The 18466-nt window shown below is 37.1% G+C and overlaps 1 protein-coding gene across 1 annotated transcript in view; it reads left to right on the forward strand.

The window, feature by feature from the left end:
• Positions 1-18466, forward strand: part of LOC144306479 (uncharacterized) — a 329755-nt gene that overhangs the window by 111332 nt on the left and 199957 nt on the right. Inside the window, exon 10 of the mRNA XM_077885883.1 lies at positions 2049-2282. Within this exon, the coding sequence (XP_077742009.1) occupies positions 2049-2282 (234 nt within the window). The remainder of the gene's footprint in view (positions 1-2048; positions 2283-18466) is intronic.

The following is an 18466-nucleotide window of genomic DNA, read 5'->3' on the forward strand; positions in this document are numbered from 1 at the left end:
CTGACTTGAAACAACCACAAGAGCCAGCGAAGAGATGGCTAAGCGGCCATGCATAGTAATTCCATTGGTAAATGACAAAATCTTTGTTTGTATGACATTTCCAAAATTACTACAGAAGATGAATCTAAAATACAAAATGTCACATTTGGCATGCAAAACTATCACAACATATTTCAGTATAAAATTCATAGAGGCGTTTAATTTAGAATGTGTTTAATAACTGGGTCTGCCTGCATCAGTAATCCTGCCTTGAGGTTTAAAGAGATTGTCTTATTTATTCACACGGTGTTAATTTTTAAAATATTTTTGGAAACCAAAATATTAAGGTTAAGTCGTTATTGTTAATTAAGATTTTCTAATTAAACAAAAATAATTGTTATTCTGATGAGCTTTTAAGTATGACTTATATGAAAAAACAAAAGGAGTTTAGCAACTTTCACTATTTATTTAACAGTGATTTGATTCCAGAAGCATACTGTCTATATGGGAATATATATTAACACCCACAAAATAAAGTCTAGGCAGGATTAATAAGTACTTACTGTTGGCTGCAGATTAATGGATAGTGCTACTAACTCCAAGAGAGTAACCTGCTTCCAAAAACGACATTATTTTTTGCTTAAAGCACAATGTAATAGAGAATTCTTGGAGGTCAAATTATTCTGAAGACTATTTGGGACTTGTGAGTATAGAAAACATGACTTAATGACATTTGAGTTATTAATAATCCCAGTTTAATTTTTATTTAATCTGAAACAAGTCCATTAAAAACCTTATCAAATTGTATAAACTTTCCAGCACTTACTAAAAATGAAAATGGCCTATTTCTGTCAGCTGAAGGTAAGCAATGAAATTCAAATGCCCCATAAAATATTCTTGAATCGTGTTCTTTGGTTACATACAATGTATGCTACATTGTAGGTGAAAGTGCATACAAATGCTACCCCCTATTTTATCTTTTTACTCTCATTTGAAGCTGATGGGACAGGTTGACCTCTTGTTGAAATTGAGTAAAAGTATGTATCAGATGAGGTATTTGTCTGACCTCCTCTATGTTTCCCTCATCAACCTGGTATAGGGGCCAAGGGCAGGCTGCCCAAAATGTGCCACGGTGGCACATTGATTATCTGAAATTGAAACTACTTGAGAAACAGCCAGCGCAAGACCACTCAGCCCCTCCTCTGTCCCCCTGAACACAGGAAATGCATCTCCCATATGAAAGGTGCCCTCTCTGTACTAAGATGTGAAGAGATGTCCTTATCACCAGAGATTGGAACTTTGAAGTAAAGAAAGCTGTAGAAACCTTGTTATTGATTTACTTTTTTTACTGATCTACTACCTCAGCCCCAATTTTGCTTAGAATTTCTTCCTAATTAAAACTCTCAAACACCTGTTTTCCTTATCCTGTCAATTTCTCACAAATTTATTGTCTCTCTTCCTAAAACGTATAAAAACTGCTTGCCACGGTCCTTTCCATAGGTCTGGCTGTCACTACTGGGTGTCGTTGTGCATTAATACAACTTTGGCTTCTTTCTTCTGTTAATCTGTTTCATGTAAGTTTAATTTGTAGTCCAGCGAAGATCTTGAAGCGTAGAAGAAAAAAATGTTTCCTCTCCTACAGTGTCACATGGTCTGTGGTTAGTGTCTGAGGTAAGAGCTGTTGCCTTTCAGACTCAGAGTTTGAAGCTCACTGCCCATGGTCTCCATCCCAGATATCTGAAAGAGGCATGATGTGTGGTTTTTAGAATATTGGTTTCTTGTTAATTTTATCTTATTATAATAGATGAATGGTTTCTGATGTCACAGATCATTAACATACCATGCTTTAAAACTGGCTAAACTTTCCCTGGCATAATTGGCAGGCTTGCCTTTTGACCTCCTAATTACATATCGTGTGTCCTCCTCTGTTATCATTGCTAATACCTGACAATTACAGGTTGAGTGAAAATAATTGTCCATTTCCCCCCCCACTCCCAAGAAGCACACTGTGGCTAATTGTGTGGTGCTACCCAGTTCCTGCATGTTTCAAAGACCTGTCTTGTTTTTAGGTTGAGCAGGGTCAGGCACCTGAGTGTCTTCAAATACAGATAAAATGCGTAAGAGGCCTCAAGAACAAGACTCCCCAAGGCTCTTACCTCCTCAGAGTGTCCTTGCTTCGTCGACCAAGTGGCTGTGTCTTGCAGTGGAGGCAAACAGAGCAGCTGAAGACCAGAACCCACCCAATGAGGCACGATGGAAACTTTTATGATGTGGGGCTATACTTCCATGAAAGCCTTTATGTGGTAAGCTGGTCTTTCTGCACAAATATCACTTTCTATATAGCTTCCCCATACTTCCTATCTGTCCATCTTTTTCATCCCTATTGGTGTAGCTTTAGATATTCAACTTTGTAGTAAACAGAAAGGATTTCATTCATTCATTCATTCATTCATTCAGCAAATACTCAGTAAGCGCCCACTAGGCATGTGTTGTGACCCATAAATGGATACTCTAAGTCCAGTGTAAAATGGAAATGCTATCTTTATTTATCAAGAACGTATAATGTGGGTGCTTGGGATACTTCTTCACCTTTTTTAGGATTTGTGTGCTGAGCGCTTAATGATTCATGTTATTTGGTGTGTAGTACCTATGTACATGTGTGGGCAGCCAGGGACACTGATTGTAGGTGACAAACAAGCTTTAGGTTGGAAAAGAAGTTGGAGGGAATGTTCAGAAAGTATACCATGGGTATAGGGGGAATGTGTATCATGCAAAGGGATTCCAGAAAAGATGATGCTGAGTAAGGAAGGAAGAGGTGGGTAAGATTAAAGAGAGACCAGGGATGAGAAGCAGGGTTGGAGATCTTCAAGTTACCTTTGGAAGCAGAGAGGGAAGGCTCAGTTTCTTCTGGGGCATGTTCCAGGGAACTCCAGCCCAATAAAAAGAAAGGGGGTTGGTTTAATCCTGGGACCCTACTTACATGCTGGTGCATTAGATGCTGGGCATGAGCACATGTTCACAAATGTATATTTGCCCTTTATACTATTAAGTTGAATGAGTAAAACAAACATCTTGAGAGTCAATATAGGTATCACAGAGTGCTACTTAAGAAAAAGACTAATTTCTCTCTCAAATAGATAGAAGTGTGTTCTCTCTCCCCATTTCCCCTTAGGTTTTGTGCTAAAAGGTATGCTTTTAATTAATTTTAGCATGTGGTGTTTCATTAAGGGTTGTAATGTATTATTCACATGAATATACTCTTCAGATAGTGTATTGTATTTATTCTGACCAATGGAAAAATTAAGACGAGAAGTGAAGTCATAAAAAAAATGAGCCATTCTGTATAGTAGATCTATAAATACAAACCTAGGAGGCCATTAATTATTTACTTGTAGGGTCCAAGAAGAAAATTATCAACCTTATTATTATTATTATTATTATTGTTTTTGCAAATTTTATTTTTTACATGTCTAAGCCCCTCGAGGACAGACAGTGTTTTGGTTCTTGTTGTTTGTTTGTTTGGTTTTTATTTTTGTTTTTGAATAAGCAGCAACTCTGTAGTGAATTTTAAGAAATAGAAAAGACCTAGTATTCATGAAAGCCACACCACTGAATAAGCGCAGAGTGTCAGATGACCTCTCTGTTTGGAAGTTAGTAGGGGTTAAAAGCAAAAAGCAAAGCCCGCCTGCTGCTGGGAGCCATGTAGTAGTAACTGGACATTCAGTGAAAGTCACAGTTTCATCTTAAGATTTATCCACGATCTACTTGTGATGCGGTTTGGAGAACTGGTAATGCTGACTGCAGTGTTAACACCAGACATCTCTTTAAGACAGAGACCTAAACTCTTCCTAGGATGGCATTCTCCGTAAGCTAGAAGGAATCCTGGATGACAACATTTACTAGGGAATCAGAACTCAGTTGACTCAGCTGTGAGATGGGGATAAATAATACCTGCTTAGCAGACTTATTGTGAAAAATGACTAAGAGAATACTTGTGAAAATCCACAGTGCCATTGTATAGTAAGAATCCAGTGGTTTCTTTTATTATCATTGTTATAATTATTGTTTCTTTGATGATGAAGCCCATACATTTTTACCCAGTGGACTTCCATTTTAATATATATAAGAGATGTTTCTATGGCAAGTAGCTTTCAACTGACCTGTGCTTGAGAACAATGTTGGTTAGTTTTTTTCCCCCTCTAATGACAGATCCTAACAACCTTGTGAAGGCTGGGATCCTGTGAAAGAGGTTAGTCTAGGGTTGGATTGAGAGGACATTTTTGCTGGGGGAACCCACTGCCTCTGACATCAGACCTTGAGGATGCACAGCAGGCATAATTCAGCCCCTGAGCTGAGGTCTTGGTTCTCACCTTTCACCTCAGAGAATTTTCCCGAAATGTGGTGTGACTTAAAATTTTAGTTTTTTTTTTTTTTTTAAAGAATTCAATCAGTACCTAGTGAGCAGTTATACTCTTTTGGTACATTTTAATTAAATACCTGAAATTTTAAAGCATGGAGTTAGGCTACAGAATATGTCATTTAAGGAGCTTGCTGTCTCGAGCCATCTGCATCAATAACTGTTTTATGTTAAAAGGCAACAGAAAGTGTTTTTATTATTGTTCTTATTCGTGTAGTTGCTCATCCCTGGCTCTTGCTATCAGAGCGTGAGCTCTGAGTGCAGAAGCCACATATATTGCTGTGTTTGCTTTGAGAATATTCCACGCATGATAACAGAATATGCTACAGATCAAATGCCAGGAGAGATGAAGAAATGCACTAAGGGACACTTTCAGGGACAGGGGCAAAACCACTACGTGGCTGATGTGGCAACAATGTTCAGTGCTAAAAAGTGCATTGAGTCTGTAGAGGAAAGCAGAGGCTGGTCCTTCTTTCAGTAGTAAAATGCATTTTTCCCCCTGCCTGCCAAAAAGAACAAAAAGTATCCTAGAATAGTTGAAATAACAACCCCAAATTTTCTTCCCCTGTGTCAGAAGCAAACAAACAAAAATAATTACCTCCTGCCACAGCCAAGGAAAATTTACTCTTTAACAGCCTGACAAAATGTCACAGAATTACATCCATCCCTTGGTATCACCTAACAAAATCCCAGATCCCTAAAGAAATGCACTAGGCTATTTCACATTCAGTGTATATAAGAGAAGTACAAAATTCAGGACTAAAACAGAAACAAGAAAGGCACTGAAACCTCCAGAACTTGACAGGAAAGAGTAGTCATCTGAGGCTGTTTGATTTCAGAATAAAAATGCTGTTGCTCAAAGTCCTGTTCGTTCCATTGGGTTCTACCCAATAACAGCAAAATTTTCACTAACCACACAATTCTGCCTGCCAGTCACTCTGCTAGAATCTGTGGGAGGCTGACAGTTAAAACAGCAAGTTCTCCCGAAATACGATTTTTAATAATAGGAATGCACATACACAATGCGCGTAAATGCGCATAAGTGTTCGTTGCCTATGCAGTTGATATAGGGACATTTCGGATGTTCATGCCATCACTTTTAAAATGCAGGTCTAAGACAGGGTCATCTCCATTGTAACTCCATAAACAGGAGAAATTGGCTTCATAAGGTCTTTTGGGGACGCAGGGCATCTTAGTGCTAACTGGCAGGAGATGGTCATCTATTCTCATGCAGAGAGGAGGGACTGAGAAGCCATTGCCCCAAAGGAAGGCCAAGTTTTAATTACAGAGGCAACCAAATCTGCTGAAGAAGTAAGTGCCTGCATTTCTCACCTGTAAGGTTACGTGGCGAATGGATCTTAGAATGAGGGGGTACAAGGTTACAGCACCAGGGCTGGCTTCCCTTTAGCATCAGGCTGTACCAGGAGGTAAGTTCTTGAAGGTGAAGGTGAAAAGTTTGTGTATAGGGTTTGAGAAGTCTCCTAAGAGAGGCAGCGAATATATTGGTAAGCCCAAAGGTAGTATCACCCCCAACATCCACAAGACTACTTCCAGGTACTACCACTTGAATTTTGTCTAAATAATTCCACATCTTAACACTAGTTTTCCCGCATTGCAAGGTGGAGGTGATCACACACTCAGATGACTGACAAGTCTGAGCTTCAGTCCTCTCATGTAAATGGGGTAAGAACAACTCCCTCCTCATTTGCATTACTGTTAAGAATCATATTAAATTAAATTATGTATTTTAAACTTAGGTTCAGTTTGCCTGATGATTTTGAGTAATTCCTTGGTAGAGATATTTGGAACCTCTTTGTCTTTTGACATTTATCCTGGAAATCTTTCAAATAGAAAGCATGCCCTTCGTTTTTTGTTGATCATGTTCATTAACAGCACATAGGCTAGGATCTTTGAGAAGGTCTACTCCAAAAAAAATCTGCCTTTTGTCTTTCAGTTTTGGCAGGATGATGCACTAAGTTAAATATTCAGATTGTCTTAGTCTACCATTCTGTCAGAATCAGGAGTCAAAGGCATAGATTTTTTTTTCAGATTAGGTTCTATAAGCCTGGAAATTCTAGATAAGATATGAGCCAATGGCCTTCAGATGCATAGATGAACACTCAAGAGAGAAAAGAATCTCCTTGGTTATCAGAAATGAAGAGGAAATTGAAAACCAGACAAGTAAGTTAACTGGAGCTGTTGCTGCCCTGGGACAGGGGAAGTGATCAATCTTGGGTATCTAAAGCTTTGGATTTCAATGACCATTCAGGAGGTGAGGCCTTGGGCCCATTAGGCATGGAGTTTTGAAAGAAGGTCTCCTGGATCAAACTAGGATATCTAAGACTAATCCAGAAAGGATAGATTGGACAAAAAAAAAATCTGCCCACCAATAGAGGGAAATATAATGAAATTTCCCTTTCTCTATGCTCTGCTCAAAATTTTATTTCTCCTGTTAACCTAGCAATAGAATTCCTGTAATGGAAAATATATAGTGGCTGAAATTAAAAATTTAAAAGATATATTATATAGATTAGACCCTCTAATCTTGCCTGGACTGCAGCACTAGGAGATAAAGAGATGAAAAGGTGAAGTAATTTGAAAAGATTTAGAAGAGAAGGTCTAACACACATCTCATAATATTTCTGGAGGCAGAGAATAGAGAGGAAAAGGGAATAAACACTACACAAAGACATAACAGCTATTAATTTCCCAGATTTGCCAGAAGACCCAGCTCTCAGATGAAGGGGGCACACATTATGAACAGGACAAAGTAAAATCAATCCACGGGTGGACACATAGTGATGGAGCTGCAGATGGCAGTAGTGGAGGACTGACGACAATAGAACAATGTATTTAGGGTCCTGGGAGAAAATCGAAGACGATAGTTACCTAATCTATCACTCAAGAGTCGGGGCAGGGGATGTTCTCAAGTGAATAGGAACAGTTTTGACCAAAAATATTATATTAGCTTCCTAAAACTGTCATGAGGAAAGGCCAACCCTAATAACCTCATCTTACCTTGGTTAAATCTACAAAGAGCCTATTTCCAAATCCCATCAAATTCTAGAGACTCTGGGGGTTAGGATTTCAATATATCTTCTTTTGGGGGACATAATTCAACCCATAACCAATATAGCCTTTATAGAAACTTGCTCAAAGAACAAACAAGGAATATGTTTCAAGAACAAGGAAGAATGAAAGAACTAAAGCTACCTTGTGTTATTCTTTTGAATTTTCTATATTTGAAATGTTTTATAATTTTCCAAAGGAATATTAAATAAACATTCTGCCTTTTCTATTCAATTTTAATAAAATATTAGGCAATTAAGAGCTTTTGAGTAGCAGGAGAAAGAATAAATGATTATATAATTTGTATAATTAAATGATTATTTTTCCAACTAATGAACTCAAAGTTGAGCAAGGGTTGGGACTAAGACATCTCTTCTTTCACAAGATATGTATGCCACAGTTTGGAAGCACTGATTGAAATTATTCATATATGTTTGGGAATCAATCCTATTTACAATTACAAAGATGAGAAACTATAGAAAACAGTGCTATAGAAAACCATTAAATAAGGAAAATCTTATTAGGAAATCTGACTGATTCTTTGAAAATTTGATGAGAAGTTTTACTCTTCAGTTGTACTGGGTTTCTAATATTCTAATCTATGCAGATAAATACATGTGGAATCTTTAGTGCTATATAGAAAATTGAAATAGGAAATATACTAAACTACTTTTTAAAATGTGAAGTCACAAATTAAGAATTGTGATGATTATAACTGTTTTTACATTATCATTTAAAATATGTCATTGTTCAATATGATATTTAAATATGACAAAAATATTATTGTACTTTGGCATAGTATCTGAGCTGAAAGAACAATTTCTTAATTTTTTAAAAAATATTTTATTTATTTGTGAGAGACACAGAGAGAGAGAGAGCCAGAGACACAGGCAGAGGGAGAAGCAGGCTCTGTGTAGGGAGCCTGATGTAGGACTTGATCCCAGGACTCTGGGATCACAATCCAAGCCCAAAGCAGACACTCAACCACTGAGCCACCCAGGTGTTCCAACAGTTTGTTAATTATTAGACAAAACTGCTATGCCTGTGATTCTCATTTTCATTGAGTACAGGGATTGGCCAACTTAAAAACAAAGGGTACAAATAATAGGTTAAAGAAGCAAAACCAGCAAAATTCAGGCAAGGAACATTGATTAATGAATTAAAAAAAAAAAAAAAGTTCTGAAAGGTCATGTGCTTAGGTTGGGCTAAGCCTCAGGCAGCTCTAACAAACATGACCAGGCTGTCTGTGTGGAGCAGGTAACCCATGCTGACTCCAAATTTGCTGACATTACAGGGTTGTTATTTCTGGAAGGATGTAGCATTCTGGAACAATTTCTCTAATGATTCCATTAAGACCATGGTTTCCTTCAATTTGGGCTTACATATTTCATTTTTCACATTACCCTACACCGCAAAGAAAATAAAAACATGTCTTGGATTGAGTGTCTGTGTCACCAACGGGGGGAAAATCACTCAATTTTGATGGTACTTAACCCCATTTTATTTGATAAGAACATCTGTTTTTTGAATCACATGTCAGTGTGTGAATGATGAAATTTTATGAATACTACTTTAAAGGCAAAAAATAATGTGTCTTACAGTAAGTTGTGGCAATCTGAGGATATTTCAGACATATGCCATCGTTTGATTGGATGGTATTTAAAAAAGCACACTATAGGGAAGAAGCTACAGGTAAAGGAAGATCATGGGACAGAATGTGACAACACAGGCTTCTTTCTACATGATGGATTCACATTGGGCAGACATTTATTAGTCTCTTACTTTCAAAAAGATCTGCTCTGCACTTATTTGTGACTGGATGAGGCTTTTTCTTTGGGTTAAGGCAAATAAAATACATCTTAACCACAAAAAAATCTTTTGGAAAGACTATCAGAGAAAATGTTCTTGTGTATTTGAATATAAAGAATAAATACAGGGGACCAAGGTGTGGAGGATGGTGGTTAAGTGTGTGCTCTTTGCCTTGAATTGAATTTTGTTTCAAAACCTCCTTAGCAATGTGACTTAGAGCAGTCATCTAATCTCTCTACGCCTCTGTGAACTCCACAAAATAATCATCACAAGAAACCCAACCTTGTTGATTTTACAATGTTATTTACCACCAATAGGGTCGTGGTCTAGGGTAAATGTCATACTGCAGCTCAGGGCCGACGTGCTTCAAGGACAAAAGTCTTTTAAAATTAAGAACAAACCGGCTCTAAAAAAAATGAAAAATAAACCACAAATATATGCCTAAGATGAAGTTTTGGCTAACTAAAATATGTTGTTATTTCTAACATGTCCATGACTATATTGTTCCAAAAGATGAATGAGCGATTGTGAACAACATCTATACCCTAAATCTTCCCCTTCTAAAATCGGTGAAGTATTTCAGATCAAGGTAGTGTTTACAGTCTTCACTAATATTATGGCATTTAACCCCAAAAGAAATAAAGGAAGTAGACATTAACATTTCTATTTTACAGATGAGAATCTGCATTATGGAGAAATAATGCTAGTTAGGTAAAATCTTAGCAGGGCAATGTTGGCAATGAACTCCTTATTCTATAACTCTTGATATTCATTTCCTTTCTAGCTCCAAAAATGGCTTTCCATTAACCCCAGGGGCATCACCAGTGTTCCTTTGGTCATCATTAGTGAAAGTGGTCTTTTCATCGTATTACTCCAACACTCTCCTTTTGAAACATCTGTTGACTTCCCATTACTCTTAAGATAAATCAGAGTCCTTGCCATGAATTCAGAGACCCTGGTAATGTGGCCTCAGCCTCTGTCCATGGTCTTTACCCTCATTACACACAGCCAACTTCCCATTATGTACACAAGCACACTCTTAGCACAAGCTGTACATGAGTTCTAGATATCCTACAAGTTTGATGTGCCATTGGATATTTGTCTCCAACGTTAATGCCTGCCTATCCTTCAAGTCCCAAAACTCAATAACTTTTGCTATTGTTTATACACGTGAATGAGCTTCAACAAGATTTCACGTGTTTGAGGACAGAAGCCATACCATATTTATTGGTGTGTTTGTTCAAAGCACACAGTACTTAGTATTCAAAAGAAGCTTCTTAAAAAAAAAGGAAATGAAATGTGAAACTCTAGTTATAGATATGCAACAGGTTTAATGTGAATTCAGTCTTTAAAAAATGAGTACAAGGAGATGTCAAGATTATCTTAAGAGTTAAATCTTGGTAACAGTAGCTTCTAAAACAGGTAGATCTGATGGAGAAAAAGGAAATCAATGCAGAGGAAGAGATACTACTTTCACATTACTTATAAATGGGGAGCCCATTGCTGGTAATGAGTAAGAAAATAAACATCAATGTTTTATAGTTTTACAATTTCATGTTTGTTTTCTTCCTTCTTTAATATATAAAAGCAATATTTTAGGCAAACATTATCTAGAGAGAGGAGTGAGCTCATAAACTCACTTCCCTGAAGCATGAGCAAAGTCAACAAAGCTCATTCTCAAGTGGAATGCCTTCTGAGAATTTTCAGGGTACTTGGGCATGCATAGGACCTGTCTGAATGCACCTGTTTGATGTTATATCAACTATAAACGCGATTATTTTAAAGACCAACCAAATATTTCTCCAGATTATTTTTGATGTTTCTAAGTGAAAATAGCTCTATTTGACCTAATTATAGAACACAACTATAAGCTCTCTATTAAGAAACCATAGAATTTTAAAAAGTTTACATAAAAATCTAGCTCTCAGCAAGCATGTACTCCTGTTCTGGAGCTGCATTAATTGCATACATATTTATCATCCTTTTATTAGTCATTACCATCTAACCTAAGTTGATTAAATTATTCATTCACTGTGCAAATGAAAAGTAGGTTTAGAAAATAAATAAATAAGCACTTAAAGTTAGGAAAACTCCAGGTAATAAAAGAGTTAAAAAATATGAAAACCTGGTGAGTAGCATTTTGGAATTCACATTAGCTTGCTTGAGTTATTGGAAATCTTTCATGTTTGGTGTTAATTCAGATGGAAGTTGCTGGGTTAGTCAAAGGTCACTGCAATGTACATGGCCAAATAGATTAATTTTGCTCTTATTGCATAATATATTTTACATATTGTTGTCTATTCAGTTACCAATAAGCCATTGTGATAGATTAAAGATGGCCAAAACTTCTTAGCTCTTCCCTCTACTGAAAAGTGAGATCTCTGTTTCCTCTTCTTGAATCTGAGGAGGGGAGAAGTTTGTGACTGCTTATCCATTGGAATGTGATGGAAGTGATGCTGTCAGTTTCTAGGTATAAGTTCTGGCTTTGAAAGACTTTAAAAGATTGGCAGCTTCACTTCCTGTCCTATGGGAAGCCATGCTCTTAGATCCTTGAGAGGTGCTGTGTAAAAGAATTCCTAAAAATCTCCCTTGCTAAAAAAAAAAAAAAAAAAAAAAATCTCCCTTGCTAGAGAGACCAGAAGGTGAAGCCCAGTGACTATAAGAGAAAGAGCTCTTGAGCAGGGCCTGGCCTTTCATTTGTCTTTGCCGCAGTGCTTGGTCTGTGAGAGAACCCTCCAGTTGAGCCCAGCCACCAGTTAAATAGCATCAAGTGGCCCCAGCCAATGCTCTGTGGAGTAGATGGGTCACTCTGCTGAATCATGCCTCTTTTTTTGAGCCACAGAAATGGTAGATATAGTAAAATGTTTTCAGTCACTAATTTTTGCAGCAATAAGTAATTGAAGAACTTATTTATTTAGTTCCTCATGTGACCAAATACTATATCAAGAGCTGGAAGGATAGAGTCAGGACTCTTTCTTTAAATTGCATGGGTAGCTTTTATAAATTAGATCTTGTGTACTTAAAGGGGAAAAAAAAGAACCTTTTATTTCTAAATTCAGCTTTGAGTCACCCAAAAGGCATTTGGATTTGTATTAAATGGCTTGTCCTTTAGTTATGCTATGGGTGTATAGGAAGGTAGATATAGGAGACGAGGGTGGATAGAGAGGGGGCCGTTATGGACTGAATTTTGCACCCCCGTGCATCCCCACCATTCATATGCTGAGGCCATAAATCCCAGAACTTCAGAAGGTGACTGCATTTGGAGATAGGGTCTTTAAAGGAGTTAAAATGAGGTCAAAAGGGTGGGCCTTAATCCAAAATGGTTGCTGTCTTTATAAGAAGGGGGGATTACGGCACAAATACACACCAATGGAAGACCAGCGTGGGGGAGACAAGATAAGGAGAGAAGCCTCAGAAGAAATAAGCCCTACCAGCACCTTGACCATGGACTTCCAGCCTCCAGAACCATGGTAGGATGAATTTCTTTTGTTTAAGGCACCCAGCCTGTGGTACTTTGCTATGACAGCCCTACTACATGAATCCATGGGCTCATGAAGAACTGGTGACAGTGAATAGTCCCTTTTTTCCAGTGGGAAAGAAGAAGCAATGATAGATTTTCACCTTTGAGAATTCAACGTGTAAATCTGGCATAACTGAAATAAGGTATGGCTCTTCTAAATCTCTGGAGTAGCCATGTTGTAGGTAGGTGGGTTTAGGTTGTAGGGCACTTATAGGGCTCAGAAGCTCCAGAGAAAACCCTATGTAGACTCACTGTACTATCAGACTCTTTCACGTATCTATAGAATTGTAGGAAGTCTATCAACCAGTTAATATTTATACATCAGTGTGGCAAGGTATCATTATTATAGAACTAGATGGGCACCATTTTTGTTTTACTGGAGGGAAATCCAATATGAATAAAATAGCAACTTTTCAAACATGACATTTAATCCATGCATGTAAATCAAACTGAGAATCTATTATTCATTATTAAAAGGGTGGCATATTTTTATTACACTGAGAATGAAACAAAAATACTGTGAAAAATTTAGTGCCTCTTCTTGAAATTTTAAGACACTTATCATGCAGTCAGCTAGCTGGTACCGGCACTCATTTTAAAATATAGCCATGAAATTAATAAGTTTGAAGTTTTATGCCTGAAAAGAGGATGCTCAATTTCAGTGAAATAGGCAAATTTATTTTTTATTTAAAGCTTCCTAAATACTTAAGATGGTAAAGTACTTCAGTAATGTTCTGATTCCAATATGTATATGAAGAATATAGTTCATATTCTTGTCATTATTAGTCATGGCCACAGTGTTCTTCCCTGAAGTGCTTTCTGAAAACTGCATATATCAGAAACTGATTAAAATGACCTAAAGTATTAATTCTTAAAATATGATGAACCCAACATTTTGCGAGAGGTTATTTTCTATGTGACATTTAATATCAAAAAATTGAAATGATTTTAATAACTCATAGGAAGGAGCAGTCTTAGGAAAACCAGAGACTGAGCATGATTGCTTTTATTGATTATTGATTATTATCATTAATAATGAATAGCCCTGTAGTATATTATATTATGCAGCTTTGGAGAGTTTTCCATTATGTCAGTTGGAGGGAGGCTGTTTTGTTTTGGGGGGGTCAGTTCTTGAAAGGGTTACTTCTGGTCAAGGGGTCCCCAGACTTGTGAGAACCTACATTGCAGATAGCTTTTCCTGAATGGCGTGGGTGGTCATGGGGCGTCCTGTTCTTGGCAGTGGTCTGGTTCTGGTAAGCATTCAACACTTCAGGAAAATATTTAATCTCACTGGCCTCAGTTCCCTCATCTGTACAATGGGAATCTAATACCTAATTCACAGGGATTTTGTGAGCATTAATATAGTATATAAATTGTTGAGCATAATGGGTTGCATATAGGAAATAATTCTTTGCTATAACTATTTTTATCATAATAATAATCCACCATCTAGAATGCTCTCTGTTTCCCTCTGTGTTATGTTCCTCTAGTTCTTCAAAACATCCCTTCAAGAAGAGGGAGAGACACAGGCAGAGAGAGAAGCAGGCTCCATGCAGGGAGCCTGACGTGGGACTTGATCCCAGGACTCCAGGATCACGCACTGGGCTGAAGGCAGGTGCTAAAATGCTGAGCCATCCAGGGATCCCTCTTTGATGCTATTTTGACTCTACTCCTTGCTGCTGAATGCTGTGAAGGGTTTCAAGTTCATCAGTGTGGAAAGTCATTTTATCACCGTGCCTCATAGTCTCTGGAAGAGAGGAAGAAAAGGGTATGATTGAATGCCTGCAGGATGTCAGGTTCTTTCCTATATGCTTACCCCACCCTATCATGCAAACTTCATGCAACCCAACCTATTGTTAAACCCATTTCACAGATAAGAGAAACTGAGGTTTTAGAGATGAGGACTTGCCCAGATGTATGAAGCTGAAATTGCAACCCAGGTGTGAATGATCCCACAGGCCAAATACTGAAGTTCACAATCCACCCTAAAGGAAGCAACAAGAACTGAAATACTGGTTTTTCCATATCTCTAAAGTCATCATCGATCCTATTATATTTCTTTGTATTTTTACCAGATTTATTTTTATTTCTAAGCCAAGTCCCTCTCTCTTTTGAGTTTCTTCCTCTGTCCTTTTGGAGGAAAGGTTTTGTATCATATAGTAAACGAATATTTGGGAATGAGACTCTTACATTACATGATATGGGCAGATGGTCATTTAATCTTAAGAATATTTGGTAGCACTAGAATACCAACTTCTTAGGAGTAGGAACTTGGGTGTATTTTGTCCATAACTTGGGTATATTCTGCTGTTTCTCTAGTACCTAGAAATGTGGTTGTCCCAAATATTTCTAAAATGGATAAATCTAAAAATTCTAATCTCATTGCAGACTTTAAATAGTCAACTATTGTCTGCCTTTTAGTTGGAAATTTTTTTTTAGCTTTAAAAAAATTTTGGTGTTTTATGCAGATTGACATTCTTTATTTTATTGCAAATGCTTTTGAAATGCCATAAATCCATCTTTGCCCTTTGTGTCTGTTCTCTACATCTGTTCACATCTGATGTATTCAGAGTTAAGAATGCCCTAGTTACAAAATAGTAGTTCTTGTTCATTTTGCATGCAATTCAACAATCAAATCATTTTGAATTCTCTAAAGAGGAGAAACTTGCTTCTATATTTGAACTCACATTCAGAGGGAATATGTCTTAATATTTCAACATCTATACAAAATGCTTTACAATTACTTTTAAGGCCCTAATTCTCGTATGAACACCGAGTGAAGTCACAAAGGGCTGAGTAGGGTAAAGAATTTCTGCAAGGTCACGTGGGCTGTTCATTGCGAAGAAAAGGGTTGGTTATCTTTTCCTATTTGTCAACCTCATACATGTACAAGCAGTAGTCAATGACATTTCTACCGATGGACCTCTCAAAGCTCATGGTGGAGACAGGAAAATAATTTCTGTTCAAACAAAAACATCATTAACTCAAGGACCAATGAAGGTCAATCTAGTAAACTACAAATCAGGTCATGTTGAGCCTCTGCTTAAGATCTTCTAGTGGCCCTCCATTGCATTTAGAATAAAATCCAAATTCCTTACCTGAGCCTTCAAACCTATGTGATTTGGTCTCTATCCTCTTCTTTAATATTATTTCATACTTTTCTGCTTGTGTGTTTCCCTCCAGCCTCACGCCTTTCCATTCTCTGAGCACAACCAGCTCATTCTTGTTGCAAGGCCATGGAATTAGTTGTGGCTTCCTGCTTAGGAGGGTTCATCCTTCAACTATGACAGCTGGTCTCAGGTTAAGTGTTACTTTCTTAGACTAGATTTGTTTAACAGAATAGTTCCTTTTCCGGTCATTTTCTAGTATATCACTATTTTATCTTGGTTATTTTAATATCAGTAGTGATAAATTAGAGCATTTATTACTATTAGAATTCTTATTTTTTATCCATTATTCCCTCCTGCACCAGACTGTAGCTCAAAGAGAATAGGAAGCTTGTTTGTCTTCATTCGATTATTTTTATTCTTAGTGCCAAAAATGGTGCTAAGTACAATATGGGCACTTAATAAAATGGATGTGAATGAATGAATGGAAGGAGGGAGGGAGGTGGTAAAGTTGGGTATCATTTTTTATACAGTCAAATAAACAATTTAATAGCTGGGAAAATGTGAGCAAATCATAACTTTCCTAAATCTTTGTGATATCTCCTGTAAAATGGGCTAATATCAATGTTATAATAGGATTGATATGCAGATCATATGTGATAATGTACATGTAAGAGCTTTGTAAAGTAAAAAATGCTGCCCAGGTGTTACTAATATTACGAGATGTCTTTGGTACGAAGTGGGTTGCCCAAAGGAAAAACGTTGATTAGCAATCATTGCCAAAAGTTTTCTCCTTTCCAAATGATATATTTGCCTGCTCCTTGTAAAACCATTTGTGGTTAATTTGTTGGTCTTTGATCTAATCATGCTGCAGATGTTCAGAAATGCCATCTTTTTGTGCATTGGGGCTCAATCACTGGGGTTTGTAAAAGTAATGGGCTGTGCCCAATTTTTCCCCAATGTGTTCAACTCTCAGGGACAATGAAGGGAAAATTTATCTTTTGCCTAACAAGGAGAAACTGAAAAGAAAATTCAACTTTTTGTTTTCACGTTAAAAAAAAAAAAAAAAAACGGGGGGGTTAGAAATCCCAGAACTGAATTTTCTAAATTAAAATATTCAATTAGATTTTGCCATCTCCCTAGAGTGAAATATTCTTAGTTGAACATTTGAGTAGCATGTGAAGAGATGAGTTATGACATATTGAGGTTGAGGTCAGGTAATGGAATTTCGATATAATGAGATGACATGCCATATATTTCCTCTTGATTTCAGTCATGTTTGATGGGAAAAGGGGGAAAGGTCATATTTTTAAGCCTATAATTATTCAGGTTTGAATTGGTTTGATTTTAGACAGAAATGTGGTTGCCCTAAGCTGTTCAAGTCGTATGATCAAGGACACACAAACCTGTCTTATCTCTGTGTCCATACTGGATGGTGATACTCAAAGTGTAATCTGAAGGACCACTTGAATTATCTTTACCTTGGCATGCTTATTAAAATTCAGATTCCCAAGCCTCATCACAAACTTACTGATTCAAGGATGAGGATGAGACCTGGAAATCTGTATTTTTAATAAGCACTCTAACTTTTGTACAAATTAAATTTGAGGGGCTACTAGTCTAGAGCCTCGAGGGTGTCATTGTATGATTGTTGATGTTCCTCAAATTATTATGTTAGTTGTTCAGAAATCAAAAAATTGAATGAAGGGACCATAAATTTTGAGGGATTGGAGAGTTGAGGACCCATTTCAGGAAGGTTTTAATTCAGAATTACTAATTTGTAAGCTATCCTGTGAATCTAACCCTTCAGAAAGACTCATTCTTTAAGGATCCTGGAGAATGGGATTTTATTGTAGTAAAAATTTTTTTTATTGGTAAGCCCCATGTCTACTTTCAATGTCAGAACTCAAAGTGAACAATTTAAGAGAGAACAGGCTGAAACATGTGGAGGAAGAGCCCTAGATCCTTAGTGTATAGGAATCAGGAAGAGAAGTAAATAGGGCAGAGAAGAATGTTCTTGGGCCTTCTCTGTGAATCCAAGGTAGGCTTTCTGATGTTGCACCTCTTACAGTCAGATACCATAGTAGCGTGAATGGCTCTGCAGTAGTTTGCCAAAAGTCAGGAACCAACTCCATCCTTTACATCTCTTTTCCATGTGACCTTAAGCTTGGTCTCTGTCTCATGTCATCCATAAAATGGAGTTGATAATAAAATCTACTTCATAGAATTATTGTGGTGATTGAACTGACAAGGATAAAATGATTCAAAAGGTGACTTGCATTACACAAACTTTCAACAAACATTAACAATTGATATACTACCTTTTAGGATTAAGGAAAACTAACAAAAAATCAATTTTCTAAGACAAGGAATGGGAAATATTACATTTGCACATGAGACTGCATGGTTTTCCAGTGGTGTAGGATGTAAGATTTTCTCTCAGAAGCTATGACAGTTGTAGCTGTCACCACTCTCTGTCCTTGATCCCTAGTCCAAGATAAGTTTCCAAGAATAATTACTTTCTTTTATCCCACAGCAGAAAGACTGGGGATTAGAGCTAATTTG

The sequence above is a fragment of the Canis aureus genome, chromosome 37, assembly GCF_053574225.1.
Source record: "Canis aureus isolate CA01 chromosome 37, VMU_Caureus_v.1.0, whole genome shotgun sequence".
Classification (NCBI taxonomy): domain Eukaryota; kingdom Metazoa; phylum Chordata; class Mammalia; order Carnivora; family Canidae; genus Canis; species Canis aureus.